Source organism: Crocuta crocuta, unplaced genomic scaffold, assembly GCF_008692635.1.
Source record: "Crocuta crocuta isolate KB4526 unplaced genomic scaffold, BGI_CrCroc_1.0 scaffold143, whole genome shotgun sequence".
Taxonomy (NCBI): Eukaryota; Metazoa; Chordata; class Mammalia; order Carnivora; family Hyaenidae; genus Crocuta; species Crocuta crocuta.
The window spans coordinates 8,969,097-8,987,185 of record NW_027529175.1 but is presented as its reverse complement, the minus strand read 5'-3'; the positions used below and the strand labels follow the sequence as shown (position 1 = coordinate 8,987,185).

At 56.1% G+C, this 18,089-nt stretch overlaps 2 protein-coding genes across 2 annotated transcripts; one reads left to right on the top strand and one right to left on the bottom strand.

The window, feature by feature from the left end:
* Position 1: 1 nt before the first annotated feature.
* LMF2 (lipase maturation factor 2) lies at positions 2-4,436 on the top strand (the record flags this gene model as incomplete). The annotated part of the gene is made up of 13 exons (XM_077757837.1): positions 2-44; positions 526-783; positions 967-1,215; positions 1,293-1,471; positions 1,915-2,056; positions 2,194-2,328; positions 2,398-2,503; positions 2,577-2,673; positions 2,744-2,926; positions 3,031-3,199; positions 3,318-3,429; positions 3,503-3,599; positions 3,690-4,436. Coding segments are annotated over 13 exons (2,076 nt in total), but the record flags the coding sequence as incomplete, so codon positions are not given.
* Positions 4,437-14,779: 10,343 nt separating this feature from the next.
* MIOX (myo-inositol oxygenase) lies at positions 14,780-17,209 on the bottom strand. The gene is made up of 10 exons (XM_077757875.1): positions 17,195-17,209; positions 16,644-16,724; positions 16,339-16,419; positions 16,037-16,199; positions 15,807-15,874; positions 15,573-15,682; positions 15,429-15,496; positions 15,285-15,334; positions 15,070-15,182; positions 14,780-14,982 (listed from the first exon to the last, which is right to left on the bottom strand). Exons 1-10 carry the CDS (start codon positions 17,207-17,209, stop codon positions 14,874-14,876), a joined length of 858 nt encoding a protein of 285 aa, XP_077614001.1. The 3' UTR covers positions 14,780-14,873.
* Positions 17,210-18,089: the final 880 nt, after the last annotated feature.

Genomic DNA, 18,089 nt, shown 5'->3' with positions numbered 1-18,089 from the left:
CGTCTTCATGTTCGCCTTCTCGTCCCTCTACACGCAGATCCCGGGTGAGGGCGCCGAGGGTGGGACGCCCCTTAGCCCGCGCCCTGCGTCTCCTCCTCTCCCCGTCCGACACTCCGCTGACTGGGGGAGGGAGTGAGGTCCAGGCCTCGGTGCCTGGGGTAGGGGCTTCGGTTCGTGCCCTGAGGCCCGCGGGGGGCTTGGGGAGGTATGAGGGCGCGCAGGGGCCGGGGCAGAATTCCCAGGGGGGTGGGCCCAGAGCTGGTGGGGCAGGTCGGGGATATGACCTGGAAGAGAGGGGAGCTCCGCTCCGTTGGGTGGGAGGTCCTGACCTGGGGAGTCTGGTAGGGCTTCTGGGCCCTGATCTGGGAGGGGTTGGGGATCAGCGGATTCTCACCTGGTTTCAAGAGTCTTCACGCCCTGACCTAGGTTGGGGGAAGGGTTCGGTCCTGCAGGCCCTGACGGGTGGCGGGAGTCTAGCCTTGGGGGGCAGTGTCCAGGGCCTGGCCCTCATGTGCACTCCCACAGGCCTGTATGGTGCCGACGGCATCCTACCTGCGCGGAAGACGCTGAGGCCCCAGGGCAAGGGGCGCTGGCAGCAGCTGTGGGAGACCCCGACCCTGCTGTGGGAGGCTCCGCAGCTGGGGCTGGACACCGCGCAGGGCCTGGAGCTGCTGAGCCTGCTGGGCGCCCTGCTGGCCCTGGGTGCACTGCTGCTGCGCCGGCTGCGCACTCTCCCCGTCTACCTGCTGCTCTGGGCTGCCTACCTGTCGGCCTACCAGGCAAGTGGGGGCCGCCTGCTGCATCCTGCACCACTGAGACCGGTGTCACCAACTCCCTCCAGCCNGTTTCTTTTTTGCCAGTGGTGAGTGTGGTGTGCGGTCTGGGGGTGGGACTGCAGGGGGTGGGTGGAGAGGGATATGTCCTCCCTGGAGAGGACCCTCTGAGGGGAGCAGCCTTGATGGGGAGGGGCCCTTTGTGCTGTCCGTTCTCCCCATAGGGACTCCCTGCTGCTGGAGACTGGCTTCCTGGCCGTGCTGGTGGCCCCCCTGAGGCAGCGCCCGCACCATAAGCAGGCCCCCCAGGGCGGGCTGGCAGGGGCCTTGCCCCACGAAGACCTCCCCTTCTGGCTGGTCCGATGGCTGCTGTTTCGCCTCATGTTTGCCTCGGGTGTGGTCAAGCTGACCAGCCGTTGCCCCGCCTGGTGGGGGCTTACTGGTGAGGGTCCTGTCCTGGAAGTTGGGGCAGTCTTGGGGGGGCCTGCCCAGCCCTGACCCCTCGCTTACTACCTGCAGCGCTCACCTACCACTACGAGACCCAGTGCCTGCCCACACCTGCCTCCTGGTTCACCCACCATCTGCCTGTCTGGTTGCACAAACTATGCGTGGTGGCAACCTTCCTCATCGAGATCGCGGTGCCCCCTCTCTTCTTCGCCCCTGTTCGCCGCCTGCGCTTGGCAGCTTTCTACTCCCAGGTGGGTGGGGACCTCAGCCATCAGGAAGGCAGGATGTGGCCTTCTTCAGCACTGCCCAGCAGGTCCCACTGGGACCGGGTGGCTGTTGCAAGCACTCAGGAAGGCTTGGTGTGCAGAGGGACAGGCTAACCCAGGATGTGAAGGCCTGTCTACGGGGCAGGGCTGCAGCCTCCCTAGAAGACGCCAGTGAGGTCAGCAGGGGCAGGTGCAGAAGGGCTGCAGGAAGCATGCTGAGCTTGGGTCTTGTCCAGGGAGTGGGGAGCCAGGGAAGGTATGAGCAGGAGGTAGAGGACAGTGGAGTGAGAACATACCAGAGGCCCAGGGGTGATGAGGAGGGGATGGGACGCCTGCAGGAGAGCCCTGGGCGTGGGGTGCACAGGGGCAGGCTCGGGAGGACCAGGAGGGGGTGGGCCTCCGGAGCTCTCAGTGCAGACCTCCGCCAGGTTTTGCTGCAAGTCCTGATTATCATCACCGGCAACTATAATTTCTTCAACCTGCTCACCCTGGTGCTCACCACCGCTCTTCTGGACGACGGGCACCTGACTGCCGCGTCTGGCCACAGCCGCTGCAGAAAGACGGCCGCTTGTGAGTGTCAGCTTGTCCCAGACAGACAGCCTCAGCCTAGCCACCCACCAGCAAGTTTCTTTCTCTCCACCCCCCCCTCCCAAGTGACCCCTGCTCTAGTTCCACCCCAGCCGACCTGTGACTGTCTTGCTCAACAGCCTGGCCCAGGACGCTGCTGGCTATGCTGTCTCTGCTCTTGGAATTTGCCATCTACGGGCTGCTAGCCTATGGTACCGCGCACTACTTCGGCCTGGAAGCTGACTGGGAGCAGTATGCTGTCCGCTCCAGAACCAGTGAGTGCCGGCTGGGGGCCAGAGGGCAGAGGCTGGACCGCCTCTCCTCACACCCCTTTCCTTCTGCAGCCTTTACCTTCCACCAGTTTTCCCAGTGGCTGAAGATGGTGACCCTGCCCACCATGTGGCTGGGGGTGGCCTCCCTCACCTGGGAAGTGCTGACTGCCCTCTGGAGGTACGTGGCCCAAGGGGGTGGGGGCAGAGCTGTGCAGGGCAGGCCTGACGGCACTCGGGTCCCCCGCCCCCAGGTGGACCCAGGTGCGAGGGTGGCTGAGGAGGCTCCACTCTGCAGTCCAGCTGTTCATCTTCGGCACTGCCACGGTGGCCTTGTTTGTGATCAGCCTGGTGGGTAGCACTTGGGGAGGAGGGAGGGGTCCGGAGGGGCGGCGCTGAGCCTCTGCCCACCGGCCTCCAGGTGCCATACTCCTACATGGAACCCTCAACCCACGGGCGTCTCTGGACTGGGGCCCACCGCCTGTTTGGCACCGTGGAGCACCTGCAGCTGGCTAACTCCTACGGCCTCTTCCGCCGGATGACCGGTCTGGGTGGGCGGCCCGAAGTGGTGCTGGAGGGCAGCTATGACGGGCATCACTGGGTGGTAAATGACCCCTCGGGCCCCCCGAAGCAGGGCGGGACCCGCAGAGGGCAGGGGGGAGGGTCCATCCAGTCCAGCGAGTCGTGCTAACCTACTCTGCCGGGTAGGAGATCGAGTTCATGTACAAGCCCGGGAATGTGAGCCGGCCGCCCCCCACCGTGGCTCCCCACCAGCCCCGCCTCGACTGGCAGATGTGGTTCGCAGCCTTGGGCCCGCACTCTCATAGCCCGTGGTTCACGGGCCTGGTCCTGCGCCTGCTGCAGGGCAAGGAGCCTGGTGAGGCCCCGTGGGAGTCGGGTGGCTTGTGGGAAGGGTAGGGGCTGGCGGGGGCAGGATGTGTGGGAAAGGGTGGGGCTGAGAGAGCCCTGGCTGTGCTGAGCCCACTCCCTTGCAGTGATCCGCCTTATCCAGAACGATGTGGCCAAATACCCCTTCCACAAGCAGCCGCCCACCTACTTGCGGGCCCAGCGCTACAAGTACTGGTTCTCACATCCCGGGGAGCAGAGGTAAGGCCAGGGTGCCCAGTGGGGAGCCGGGGCCTGGGCTCGGGCAGCCCCCGAACGCCCCTCCCTGTTGCAGCCAGTGGTGGCGACGCCAGTGGGTGGAGGAATTCTTCCCACCAGTGTCCTTGGGGGACCCAACGCTGGACGTGCTGCTCAGACAGTTCGGCCTCCAGGTGGGAAGGCGTTAGGGAAGGGGAGTGGCAGGGGTGAGCCTCCCCCACAGGGGTGGTCCCCACGGACCTTTCTCAATCCTGCACCCACAGGACAGGGGCCCAGCCCGAGCCCGCAGCTCCAGCAACGCCTTGGCCCAGGCCCTCAGCTGGGTCCGGAAACAGCTGTCTCCCCTGGAGCCTTCCACCCTGCTCTGGGGGCTCCTCGCCGCAGTGGGCGCTATCAGGGTTGTGCAGGCCCTACATTCAAGGCCTCATTCCCCCCGGTCTTCACCTCTGGCCAAGGAGGAGAAGCCCAGGCCAGCCCCGAAGAAGGACTCTGGAGCGGCCAGCAAACAGGCTGCCCCAGCCCCTGACAGCTGTGCCAGCAATTCCCAGACTCCAAGGAGGAAAAAATAGCTGCGTTCCGTCAGCCACGGGTCCGGAGAGGGTCAGGGTCCCCAGGACGTCTCTGGCCTTCTGCCGCAGCACATGATCCAGCCAGCGTGCCTTAGCCGACTGCTGTGACAGATGCGGGAGAGGGTGCCGTCCCCCAGGGTGGGCTCTGGCCGCCCTGCCGTGCGGAGGGCCCACTCACCCCCAGACACACCCCACCCGTGCCCTCCCCATGGCACCCCCTGGCCTTGACCCACGAGGCAGGCATGTGACCCAGCTCAGGGCCTTTCCCAGGATGATGTACCAGGCTGGGAAGCCCTTTCCCTCTGTGGGGACCCAAGCCTGATGCCCCAGCCCCTGCCCCTGCCCTGGGGGGCTGACCTGCTGAGGCGGCGAGGGAGACGGAAACGCCTGAAACTCCTGCTATTTGGACACAGGAACCAATAAAGGCGTCTCTGTGCTTGAGCACGTGTCCGATGTGTTGTTCCCCCCGCGCTTTGGAGTCCTGAGGACGGCGGGCCTTCCTCACCTCCGGAGGACCAGCTCCTGCTGTCCTGCTGGTGGCTGGCCTGGCTGCTTCGATGCCTTCGTTCTCCTCCCCTCAACGTTCCCCTCTGTGAAATAGAAGCGTGCGGTCCGCACGGCCTGGCTGACCTGTCGACTCCACACATCAAGTCTGCAAGGCCAGTGGCGCAGTGTGGGGCCTGGAACTATCCGGGGCCGAGAGCTCACCTGGCCCCTGCCTTCTTTCTTTGTCCTGCTGCCTCATCTCGGGGAACAGCTGGAGGGGCAGAGCACTGGACCTCCCATGGGCAGGGGTGAAGGACGTGCAGGAGGGGCAGGGCGGGCACCTCGGGCACAGGTCAGAGAGCCGTGGAGCAGCGTGAAAACCCATCACGCACGGGCAGAGTGGCACGGGGTGTGGGTGGGGAGAGGAAGGAGGCGGTCCTAGGTCAAGGGCAAAGGAGGGAGAGCACGTCTGAGCACCCAGGAAGAGGAAAGCGGAAGCAGGCATTGAGGGCAACACTCGGGTTTCTGTCTGGGGTTCTGCGGTCCGTCGGGAGGTCGCCACCCTCCATGAGAACTTGTAGCCCAGCCTCCCCTGCCTGACTGTCCTCGCCCCCACCTGTCATGCTCCGGCCCTGTGGACGCCTGGTCAGCCCCCCGTGCGCTCAGCTCCTTCCCCCACGTCACTGAACCCCCCTCTTTGACCAGATTTGAACAGAACCCACTGCCACACGTGGTCTACATGGACCTGTGACCTGAGTTTTTGGGTGCCTTCAAAGGTGCTCTTACACAGAGATTAAATGATCTGTAAATTGACTTTTGGCTTAAGACAACAAGGTATTTAAAATTTAAAAACCTGTTCTTTTTCTTCACACTTTTTTGTTTTGTTTTGAGAGAGCTAGTGTGCACTCGAGCGAGAGAGCAAGCGCACACACAAGACAGGGAGTGAGGGGCAGGCGGAGGGAGAGAGAGAATCCCTAGCAGGTTCCACGCTCAGTGCATAGCCTGACGTGGGGCTCAATCTCACAACCCTGTGAGCGTGATCCTGGGATCAGGACCTGAGCCAAAATCAAGAGCCGGACGTTTAAGCGACTGAGCCACCCAGGCGCCCCTCCCTTTAGGCTTTTAAACTCAATTTGTGAATCTCTTTTGGGTTTTTGTTTTGTTTTCTGTAACAATTTCTTTAAAGAATAGTTCACGTGCCATTCAATTTACCCTCTTAAAATGCACTGGGTTCACAGCGAGGTCCATCTATCACTTCAGTCAATGTTGAAACTTTTTCCTCCTCTCAGGAACCCTCGTTCCCCTTAGCTGGCATCTTGCAGCCCCTCCTTCCCATGCCCTACGCAGCCACACGCCTGATTTCTGTCTCTATGGAGTTACCCATCCTGGTCATTTTTATGAAGTCCACGTGAGTAGAATCATACACTTTGTGCCCTTTTATGTCTGGCTTCTTTCACTCAGCATAACGTTTTCGAGGTTCATTCACGTAGTAGCATGTGTCAGAGCTTCACTCCTTTTTCATGGCTGAATACTATTCCGTTGTATTTTTACATCACGTTTTGATTATTCATTTATCCATCAATGCATATTTGGGTTCGCACCTTTTGGCTATTGTGTATAATATAAATTAACACTGATGTGCAAGTAATCTGTGTGAAACACCAAACTGTTATAGCAGCTGCTCCATTTTACATTCCCTCCAAGAATATGCCACAGTTCAAATTTCAAATTTATCCATATACTCACTAACATTTGTTATTTTCCTTTTTTGTTTGTTTTGGTTTTGGTTTTGTTTTGTTGTTGTTAATACTCATTCTATTGGGCTTGAAATGGTATTGTGTGCGGTTTGGAGTTTACATTTGCCTAACGACTAATGATGTTGAGCATCTTCATGTGTTTATTGACCATGGTTGTTTTTTTTTTTTTTTTTTTTTTAATTTATTTTTATTTATTTTTTAATGTCTTAATTTTGAGAGACAGAGACAGAGAGCGAGCAAGGGAGGGGCAGAGAGAGAGAGGGAGACACAGAATCTGAAGCAGGCTCAGGCTCTGAGCTGTCAGCACAGAGCCTGACACGGGGCTCGAACCCATGGACTGTGAGATCATGACCTGAGCCGAAGTCAGATGCTTAACAAGCTGAACCACCCAGGCACCCCATTTCATTTTGTTTAGAGAGAGAGAGAGATAGCACGCTCACATGAAGGGGGTAGAGTGGCAGAGGGAGAGAGAGAATCTCAAGCAGGTTCCGCGCTGTCAGCACAGAGCCTGACGCAGGGCTCAATCCCACAGCCCTGGGATCATGACTTGAGCCAAAAATCAAGATTCTGATACTCAACTGACTGAGACACCCAGTCACCCCTATATTTTTATCTTTGTTTTTTAATTATTCTTTGCTCATTTTTTCCTCATATATTTCAACCAAAAGCATACTGTAATAGGTTGGCCAAAAGCAGAGATGAGAAGCCTGACATTAAAGAGATTTTGCAAAAACATAAACCGTTGCTGCTCTTGGGGCTCCTGCCTGGCCCAGTTGCTAGAGCGTGTGACTCCGGATCTCAAGGTCGTAAGTTTGAGCCTCATGTTATTGTAGTTTACTTAAAAATGACAACAACAAAACAACAAATCTATGCCACTCTTAATTTTTTTTGAATAGTTATTTTTCATTAAAAAATTTTGTTTTTATGGTAACGTGTAATAAGCTTATTTATACAGTTAGATAAAATTAGTAAGTAAATAATTTCTTGATTTAATCATCAGTTATTTGCTTTTTGTTATTGAATTGTGGGTTTTTATATATCCTGGATATTTAACCTCTCATCAGGTATATGATTTGCAAATATTTTCTTATTCTGAAGACTAACTGTTCACTCTATAGTGTTCTTTGAAGCACAAAAGTTTTTAATTTTTGTGAAGCCCAACGTATCCAATATTTTCTTCCTTGCTTGTACTTTGGTCATATCCCGGAAATCATTGTCAAATTCAAGATCATGAAGATTTCCCCGTGTTTCTTCTAAGAGTTTTATAGTTTTAGCTCTTACACTTAGGTCTTTGATCCATTTTGAGTTAATTTTTGCATGTAGTGAGAGGTAGGGGTGTAACTTCATTTCTGCATGTGGATGTCCAGTTTTCTCAACACCATTTGTTGAAAAGGCAGTGCTTCTCCCCATTGAGTGGTCTCAGCACTTTTGTCAAAAATCACTGACCATATGCAAGGGCTTTATTTCTAGGATCTCTGATCTATCCCATTGGTCCGTATATCTGTCTTTATGATGGTACTGGACTGTCAGCACAGACCCCGACTAAGGCTCCATCTCAGGGAAGGTGAGATCATAAACTGAGCCCAAACCAAGAGTCAGACGCTCAACTGACTGGGCCACCCAGGCGCCACCAGGTTGTGTTTATTTCAGCAGCTCTGCATCTTGAGTTGCTTGGGCCTATCCACAGGGGGCGCTGCAGTCTTCCACTGACGCTGGCCACGAGACTGGGCAGTTCTCAGGCATCTGGGGGTCACCTGGAGCATTCCCCAGACCTCTGGGTCCTGCCCCAGTAGCCCTTTCCCTGCGGAGGTGAGCACCCACCACACCTTGCTTGCCTGTCCGACACAGCCATGTGCCCAGCCACACCCAGTCCCAGGGAAGCGCTGCTGCGTCTCTGAGGAGAAGCACTGCTTCCTTGAGAACCACATTTCACAACGCAGCATTACCCAGAGTCACCAGAACAGACTGCAACACTTCCACCAGGGGACCCTGGGTGCAGAAATACTTGCCCCCGGCTCCCGGGCATCCCACCCCCAGGCTTACCAACCACACAGGGCACTCTCTGCACCCTGACTCCCCCCGGCGTTGCCAGCAAGCTGGCGCCGTGGCCAGGGCTTCAACGGTCCGCTCCATTATTCCATCAGATCATTGCTGTGGGGGCCGTGGGGCCCACAGATACCAGCCTCTGCTTTCCCCCTCTCCCTCTGCAGAGCGTGTTGGGCCGGAGGCAGTGCTGTGCAGTGTGCGTTGGTGACGGGCATTCGTGAGTCGGTGGACAATGATGCTGGACCCAGCCCAAGGGCAGCAAGTCCAAAACGTACAGACGGCTGTTCCTGAAGACAAATCACTGCCCAGTACCACAGACCACATCCGCCACGGTAATTGCACCCCCTGGGGCCATGCGTGCTGTCACTCTGGAGTGGCATACCGGTGGCCCCTGAGTTTGGTGAGAGAGCTGCGTGTGGTCGTGCTCCGAGCTGGCCTCCACTCCAGCCTGTGTGGAGCCCATGGAGCAAGCGCTGTGGTTCCTGCGAAAGGAAGTCAACCGGCGTCCGTGGAGCAGGTCTTTGGTCTCAGGACTCCCTACATTCTTAAAAACTGCGGAGCCCCCGGGGCGCCTGGGGGTCTCAGTCGGTTAAGCGGCCGACTTCAGGTCAGGTCATGATCTCGCAGTTCGTGAGTTCAAGCACCCGCTCTCGGGTGACAGCTCCGAGCCTGGAGCTGCTTCGGATTCTGTGTCTCCCTCTCTCTCTGCCCCTCCCCTGCTCATGCTCTGTCTCTCAAAAATAAACAAATGTTAAAATAAAATTTAAAAAAATTTGAGGACCCAAAGGGCTTTTGTTTCTGAAGGATCTGTCTATTAATATCTACCACACTGAGAATTAAATCAAGAAATTGTTTAAATATTTACTTACTAATTTTATTCAACTGTATAAATAAGCTTATTACACGTTACCATAAAAACAAATTTTTTTAACAAAAAATAACTATTCAAAAAAATTTAAGTAAAGGGGCGCCTGGGTGGCTCAGTTGGTTAAGCGTCCGACTTCGGCTCGGGTCAGATCTCCTGGTTCATGGGTTCGAGCCCCGCATCGGGCTCTGTGCTGACAGCTCAGAGCCTGGAGCCTGTTTCAGATTCTGTGTCTTCCTCTCTCTCTGCCCCTCCCCCGCTCATGCTCTGTCTCTGTCTCAAAAATAAACTATAAAAAAAAAATTAAGTGAAGAGTGGCATAGATTTGTTGTTTTCTTGTTGTCGTTTTTAAGTAAACTACAACAACATAAAGCTCAAACTTACGACCCTGAGATCAAGAGTCACACACTCTAGCAACTGAGCCAGCCAGGAGCCCCAAGAGCGGCAACAGTTTATGTTTTTGCAAAATCTCTTTAATGTCAGGCTTCTCATCTCTGCTTTTGGCCAACCTATTACAGTATGCTTTTGCTTGAAATATATGAGGAAAATCTGGCCTCACACAGATATGTTTTCCCTTGGAAAAGGGAAGAACATTTCAGAAACTTTTTCAGATCACCACGGGCGTTCTTCTTTAACACCATATCAAAACTCCACGGAGTCATTTCTTGGTGCTTCGTCGCAACTGGAATATGAAACCATCCCAATGAGCTTCTCGTCCTCTGTCCCAGAAAAACCCACTGGTGCATCCCAGAGCCAAAAGGAGTATCATATGTTGGTCGTTTGGAAAATATCAGTTTCGTTGAGTTACGCAGGTCTTCCGAATGCTGACATGTTACATTGTACAACCCGAAAAAATCACATTCGCTGATATCACCACCAATCTCATCCTAAAGTCCATGAGTATAAGGAAGATGTTATGTTCACAGTTTGGGCACAGGTTTTCCCAAATCCTGATTTTTGTTTGAAACCTAAATGTTATCATTGGCAACAAACACTACCGTTGTTCTTCTTGAAGAAACAGCCTCATTTTGTTCGTTGTTAAGAAAATGGCTGCCAATTCAAGTCATAGTCTCACAGTTCATGAGTTTGAGCCCCACGTTGGGCTCTGCACTGACAGCTTAGAGCCTGCTTGGGATTCTCTCTCTCCCTCTCTCTCTAAATATAAATAAACTTTATTTTTTTTTTCATTTTTATTTATTTATTTCTAGGAGAGNTCTCTCTCTCTCTCTCTCTCTCTCAAAAAGATAAATAAATAAAACATTAAAAAATTTTAAGTCTTTTTTAAAATAAAAAATAAAAAGAAAAGAAAAAAAGAAAATGCCAGCCAAATGCCCGAGACCAAATACCTACGGTTTGTCCAGTAAGTGCTGTTCCAGAGAAAAGGCTCCTGTGGACCTCAGCAGAAGCGCTTTGTGCATCAGTCCTGTTTTGCCACACAAAAGATTAAAAAAACCCACACTCAAAGATAGAGATTTAAGAATATTAATAACATTTACAACTGCATTCTTAAGTAAAACAGACCTTTTTGTGACTTGGGGTGTGTGGTGTTGGATGGTCAGGACCAGCCATTGGGGACGCAGCCTGGCTGGTTTGGGGCCAAGTGGCCACACCCCTGCCCCACCCAGTCACCTGACCCTCAGCTCGGTGAAAAGGCAGATGACTTCACCGGCCCCTGAAAGGGTCTTCAGGGACGCCAGAAGAACCACTGTCTTGGTGCAGATCATTTCTGGTTTCAGGCCATGGCTTGAACCTGAAATTTAAAGATTTGAACTTGCCATTAGTTTTTTCTTGGGCCGTCTGTGCCCTTAGGGGCAGCCCCTTCCTCCAGTGCCTGCTCATTGTCCCCCAGGCCTGGCCTTTGAGAGGCTCCCATCCAGCATAGCAAAGGCCATTCGCGCAACTTCCCATCCCTTCCACCACACTGCTCCAAAGTTCTGCCTTAAATGGGCCCGAGAACAAATTCTAGATTCCTCTAAGGCTCCCTTGCTTGCAACCCACCTTCTCAGAGGGAACGGACTGGCTCATTTAAAGAGAAACATGGCGAATTGGAAGCGCACTGGAAGGCTGAGCCTTGGGCCTGGGGGAGAAGCAGAACCCGGGGAGTTAGAGCAGGAAGAGGGCCCCTGCAGGGGGGAGGCCAGCATGCCTGAGAGCCCAGCCCTACTCCTGTCTGTCTGCAGGCTCCTCGGCTGACCCCAGTGCCTAAGCCCAGTGAGGCCTGAAGGTCCCCGGGGGGACAGAAAGATGTGGCCCTGGCCACCCTGGCCACAGCTACCCACCCTGGAGCTTTTGGAAGGGACACAGACAGGGTCTGGGGACCTGGGGACAAGAGCAAAGATGGCCTCTTCTGCCGTGCATGGGGGAGGCTCCCCAGAGATGAGATCGGAATGGTACCTTTGGACCCAGAGAAGCAGAGTGCTGAGCACCCGCAGCCCATGCAGCAGCTCCAGGGAGGGCCCCCTCAGCACCCTGCACTTGCTGCCTGAGCTCACAGGAGGGAGAGTGGCAGAGGCCACCCAGGGATTTGGGTGCAAGAGAGCAGTTTTCTAGAAGGAAGCACAAGTGAGCGGTAAGACTTGGGCCGTGTCTGACACATTTGAACCTGCGCTCTCCTGAGGTCAAGGGCGGGTTACACGGGGGAAGCAGGGCAGGGAGGGCAGTGGGTGACACTTCCAGTGGCCACACCAGGGGTTGGAGTGGAGGGGAATGTTCAAGATTGAGTCTTTAGCCGCCAACATGTGGACATGAAGTACGTCTCCCACTCTAAGAAACCAAGGCTCGCCCGAGCAGTGGCAGACCCCAGGTCGGGGCAGCCTCTGTGGTAAGCTGTTGGGGATGGCCGTGGAGAGGACATTACGGCCGGTGCACCCGTGAACTGGACCCTGGAAATCGGGGGCTCCTCCCCTCCGTCTTTGCAGCATGCCTTCCGCTTGCTTCCCTGCTCCTAGAAGCTGCTCCCAGGGTGGCGTGTGGTGTGGAGACCCGCTGAATGGTCTGTGTGGCTGGAGCCTGTTAGGTCCTGATCTGATTCTACCCTTGGTTTGTTTTTAAAAAATAATCTCTACGCCCAACAGGGAGCTCCGCCTCATGACCCTGAGATGAAGAGTTGGGTGCTCTACCAACTGAGCCAGTCAGGTGCCCCTAAACCATGAATCTAGTGGGCAGATGCAAAGATCTACGTGCCTTGGGGCGCCCGGAGACAGGCCTCACATGTAAGTCCCCTTGTTTATCACACCTGCCGCCTACCAACCTGGAGCATCATCTCTCTTTCATGCGTCCCTGACCTCTGCGAATGGAGGCCGGCTTCAGATGACAACTGGGAAGCTCTGGAAGGGCTTGAGAACACAGTCCCCCAAAGTTGTCCACATCAAATCCCTGGAATTAGTGAATGTGACCTTATTTAGCAAAAGTATCTTGTGACGCCTGGGTGACTCCGTCAGTTGAACGTCCAGCTTTTAACTTGGGCTCAGGTCATGATCTTACGGTTCGTGGTTCCAGCCCCAAGCTGGGCCCTTCACTGACGACGCAGAGCCTGCTCTGGATTCTCTCACTCTCTCTGCCCCTCCCCTGCTTGTACACTTGTGCATGCTCTCACTCTCTCTCTCTCAAAATAAACTTAAAGAAAAAAAAAGCGGGGCACCTGGGTGGCTTAGTCGGTTAAGCGTCCGACTTTCGCTTAGGTCATGATCTCGCGGTTCGTGGGTTCGAGCCCCGCGTCGGGCTCTGTGCTGACTGCCAGCTCAGAGCCTGGAGCCTGTTTCAGTCTGTGACTCCCTCTCTCTCTGACCCTCCCCTGCTCACGCTGTCTCTCTCTCTCTCTCTCTCCTAGAAATAAATAAAACATTAAAAAAAAATTAAAAAAAAGAAAAAAAAGCATCTTGTGCATGTGATGAAGTTAGGGACCTTGAGATGAGGGGATCATCTTGGGTTACCTGGATGGGCCCAGGACCATGACAGGGTTCTTATGAGAGGCAGAGGGGCGCCTGGGTGGCTCAGTCGGTTAAGCGTCCGACTCAGGCTCAGGTCATGATCTCGTGGTTCATGGGTTTGAGCCCCGCATCGGGCTCTGTGCTGGCAGCCTGGAGCTTGCTTCCAATTTTGTGTCTCCCTCTCTCTCTGCCCCTCCCCCACTCATGTTCTGTCTCAAAAATAAATAAAAACTATAAAAAAAGAGAGAGAGAGAGGCAGAGGGCACAGAGAAACGGTGAAGCCATGGGAAGACAGAGGCAAGGGGTGGAGTCACAAGCCAGGGGGTGCGGGCAGCCCCCCGAAACCGGGGGAGGCAAGGACGGCTCCTCCCTGGAGCCTGTGGAGGAGCACGACTCTGCCAACACTGTGATCTGACTTCTGGCCTCCAGAACTCAGGAGTATAAGTTTTTGCTTTCAGCCACCAAATTTGTGGTGATTTGTTACAAAAACAGGAAATTACCACAGTCTGGGTATCTTATCACACCTGACAGCAGGGTATCCACCAGAGGCTGCTGCTGCCATGTCAGAAGGGACCTGGGAGCCGTCTGGAAGCTGCACCCCAGCCCTGGCTGAGGGGAGTCCAAGCACCAGTGAGGGCGATAAATCAAGGAACCACAGCACAAATATGCTGAAATCTATACATTCTTTTTTTTTTCCACATCTATTTTTGAGAGAGAGAGACAGAGCACAAGCAGGGGAGGGTCAGAGAGAGAGGGAGACACAGAATCTGAAACAGGCTCCAGGCTCTGAACTGTCGGCAGAGTCTGACACGGGGCTCGAACCCACGAACCGTGAGATCGTGACCTGAGCCGAAGTCGGACGTTTAACCGACTGAGCCACCCAGACGCCACAAGCCAAGTCTTAATCTGATTAAGTCTCTATGTGCATTTACCAAGTAGGAGGAAGTACTCAAAAAATATTAATAAATACCATGGGATGCAACTAGCAAAATCTCAACAGAAGGAAATTCCTTGAGACAAATGATCCCCATTCTTCCAAGAAATAAGGTGCTTGAGGGGCGCCTGGGTGGCTCAGTCGGTTGAGGGTCTGGCTCAGGTCGTGATCTTACAGTTCGTGAGTTCGAGCCCTGGGTTAGGCTCTGCGCTGACAGCTCAGAGCCTGGAGCCTGCTTTGGATTCTGTCTCTCTGCCCCTCCCCTGTTCATGCTCTGTCTCTCTCTCTCACTCACACACAAAATCTAAAAAAATGTAAAGAAATAAGCCGCTAGAAGGCAGAGGGGAAGCCAGGGCTTCAACTGTACTGTTGAAGACACATACTTGGGGGTGAGACTACATACAAGGGAGTTTATCTGCAACCCCAGGTGAGGGCTGCGCCTTGGGGCAGAGGAGGCCCCTGGGGCGCTATCCGTGGCTTGCGCTCACTGCACTTACCCTGCGCACGTACCAACCACAAGGGTTTCTGCAATTTGCTCTTCACACTACCAAGCATTCTGCTCTGTCTTGTTTTTGAGGACTTGGTGACCGAGAAGGTGAGGGTGGCCCGGGCAAGCCCGATTCTGACACCAGAGCGGGGAAGCGCAGCAAGATGCGTATGGTGGTAGGAGTGGACGCGCTTGTCCAAGAGGCCCCTCTGGACACAGCAGACCCGCGCCCCAGTGAAGGTCAGACTCACAAGCTGCTTCAAGGTCTTTATTGCCACTGGGCAGGGAGTGTTGACCGCAGGCGTGTACATGACCCCAACTTTGGCTGTCACCCTAGCGCGCCTGACCGGGCCTGGGCGGGGCCGGCAGGCCGGTCACCAGCTCAGCACACCAGCACAGTACTTGTTGATGAGCTGCTCGTAGTAGGGCCGCAGCTCCCTGACATCCGGCAGCTCCGGACACTTGGTGTAGAGGTCGAACTTGCTGCAACAAGGGGAGGGACAGTGCCTTGTGAAGAAGCCCCCAGCTCCTCCAGCCCCTCCTCCCAGCCCTGCACAGAGATGGTCGTACTTGAACTCCTGCACCCAGGGAAGCATGGCCATGTCCTGCTCGTTGCACAGCTGCCTGTAGTCACCACCCGTGTGCCAAGGGTAGAAGGAGTGGAATCGGACTATGTAGAAGGCCTGAGGGCAGAGGGAAGTCACACGCAGCAAGCTGCAGGCTGGGCCCGGCTGGGCAGGGCAGGGCTGGGACGGGTTCTTGGTTTAGCCCCTCCCCCCACCTACCTCCGGAGGGAGAGAGAATTTGTTGAACTTCATCACCTGGTACATGTACTCTGTGGGAGACCAAGTGTCATCCCAAGGCACCCAGAGCCATGGCCCCCACCGTGGTCCCCATCTTCCCCGCTGCCCACCTCTAACTGGCCTCACCATCATGGCCCCAGGACATGAGGACGTTCTCCAACCCACAGTGCGGCTGGTACATGCCCAACTCTGTGCTGCAGGGAAAGATAGAGGGTGAGGGGCCCAGGTGCAATGTGGGGAGGAGGAGGACCAGCCGCCCGGGAGGGGCACCTGTATCGAGGATCCTGGAGGTCCGGGTTGTCCTGGAAGGTGGAGTCATGGAAAACCACAGAAGCCTGGGGACGGCAGCCGACTGGGAAGGTGTCTCCAACAACCGCCCACTGGGGACATGCAACCATGTGGGGGGTGACGTCCCTGCCCATGTGGAGGGTCCCCAGAGCCCAGAGCCCCGAGCCCAGGCTGCCCCGGCCCCAACCTGTTGCCCCCTTCCACCCCTGCCCTTACCTGGGGCTCCCCTGCCAGAACCAGAACCTTCCCCAGGTCATGCAGCAGCCCCACAAGGTGGAACCAGTCTGGGAGGGGGAGGGACAGAGCAGGCTAGTGGGTGGTGGTAAGGCTGGGGCTGAGGGGGAGGCTGGGGGCCGAGGGGGAGGCTGGGGCCGAGGGAGAGGCTAGGAAAGGGCCAGGACCCCCCGTAGCCCCCCACTGCAGCCCACCACAGGAGGGGCACACACCCTTGTCGGGGTGGGCTTTCCGGATGCCCTCGGCAGTCTGGAAGGCATGGAAGGAATTGGGGAAGTCCACATCTGGGTCCGACTCATCCACCAGCCCGTCTAGCATGTCCACAGCCTCCAAGACAGTCATTTTCTTGTAGGAGAAGCCCCCAAACTGGGTGTGCTAGGCGAGGAAGGGGAGATCAGCATGGCCGCGGGGTTGGTGCAATCAGGGCCCGATCCCTCTCTATCCATTCAGCCTGGGGGTAGAAGGGAGGGGCAGCCCCACCCTGGGACTTGCAGCAGAGAGAGCTGCCAAGTACCTTTCTCCTGACGAAGTCCACGGTCTGCTGCGTGTGCATGAGCTTGTAGGTGGCAAAGACACGGTCCAGCAGCGGGCCAGACTGCAAGCCAGAAGGTCAGCCAGGAGGCTCCCATCCCTGCCCTTCACACCCATGCCGCCCACCCCCCCCCTGGCTCTGGTCTCCCAGGCTTGGCCCCAGAACTGTGAATGGGGGCTTCCTGAAGGCAGCCCCTGAGCTGTGCAAAAGGGGACATGCTGACTCCCCCGGGAGAGATCAGGCTGAGGTGGGGTTGGGCTTGGGGCAGGGCCGGGTGGGGTCCTTACACTGTAGTTTCGGAAGCTGCCCTTGTCTTTGGCCACCTCTGAGTCCACGTCGGGCCGGTAGACTAGGGAAGGGTCTGGGCCCTGGTTGGGTGGAGGATTAAACCCGTCTCACCTTGATGCCAGCTCCATGAGGACATAGGACGTCCCCTGGGGGCACCAGAGCCCAAGAGGGGGGTCAGCGGCAAGGCCGGTGGACAGCAGGGCACCGCCCCTCCCCAGCACACCAGCCATCTGGGGTGGCCTCGCTCTGGGTGTCCTTATCTGCAAAGTGGATGTCAGCGGGACGCCTGCTTCCAGGGCGATGCACCGCGTGCGGGATGCTGCATAGGAGCGCCGGGAACCTGGCATCTCCCGACAGAGACCTGGGTCTGCAGGGAGCCCCGCGTGGGGCCGCTGACCCTTGCCCCAGCTAGACCGGAAGGAGGAAGCCCTTTGACCGGGACCAGCAGGCCGGTGGGAATCAGCTCGGGGGGGGGGGGGGGCCTTGAGGGACAACCAGCCACTGGGCGATCAGTCAGTGGGGCCACATGTGCTGGGTCTGGAGGACTCACCACAGCCGCCTTCATCTTGAGGGAGCAGAGTTGGCAGGTGGGTTGGAGTGTGCCCCTATATATGCCCACAGGTTACATAAGTGACCGGACACCACCCAGCCCCTTGGCCTTGGCCCTCGGTAATGAGTGACCATCCACCCTCCTCCTGGCCTCAGAAGTTAATGTGTCAGCGCAGGAGCAGCTCCCAGGGGCCCCGGCCCCGGCCCTGGCCCCAGCCCCCTCTCCCTGATTTCAGCCTCTCTGGGCAACTGACCTGATTAGGACTTGGAGTTCTTACAGCCGCTCCAGCTCCACCACCAGCCTCCTGCTCTTCCTCCAAGGGTCTTAAACACCTCCCTGCCCACAGTAGGCCCCTCCCGACAGGTGGTGCAGACCCCAGGCCCCACCCATCAGCCTCGGGCCCCTGGGATTATGGGAAGGCCAAGGTTTATAGGAAAAGTTATCCTGACACTGGCTAAGTGGGAGTGAAAGATTTTATTCACGACGATCGCAACAGGGGAGGGAGAATCCGGCCAAGACAGCTAGGGATTGACTGCCAATACGCAACATAGGGGTCAATGGACAGAAAATTGCTAAGGGGAGACACAGAGGCTGGGGGACCCTTGCTGCAGGCAGGCCAGGTGATCAGACCTCAAGGGCAGGGGATGCTTGCTAATACCGGGTGAGGCCTAGCGGAGCAGCCTGGCTGAAGTTTGGTCAATGTGGGGGTGGGGGGTCTTTGTCTGGTTTTTGAGGTGAGGAGCGCCATCTCCTCACAGACACAGCTGAGGCCCAACGGATCCATATGCCTTACCCCAAGGAGGAGGAAGACGCACAGCGAAACAAATCATTGTCTCATATTGGAAAGTCCGGCGATCCTGAGAAAGATCGGGGCGGGGGGGGGGGGGGGTGTTAT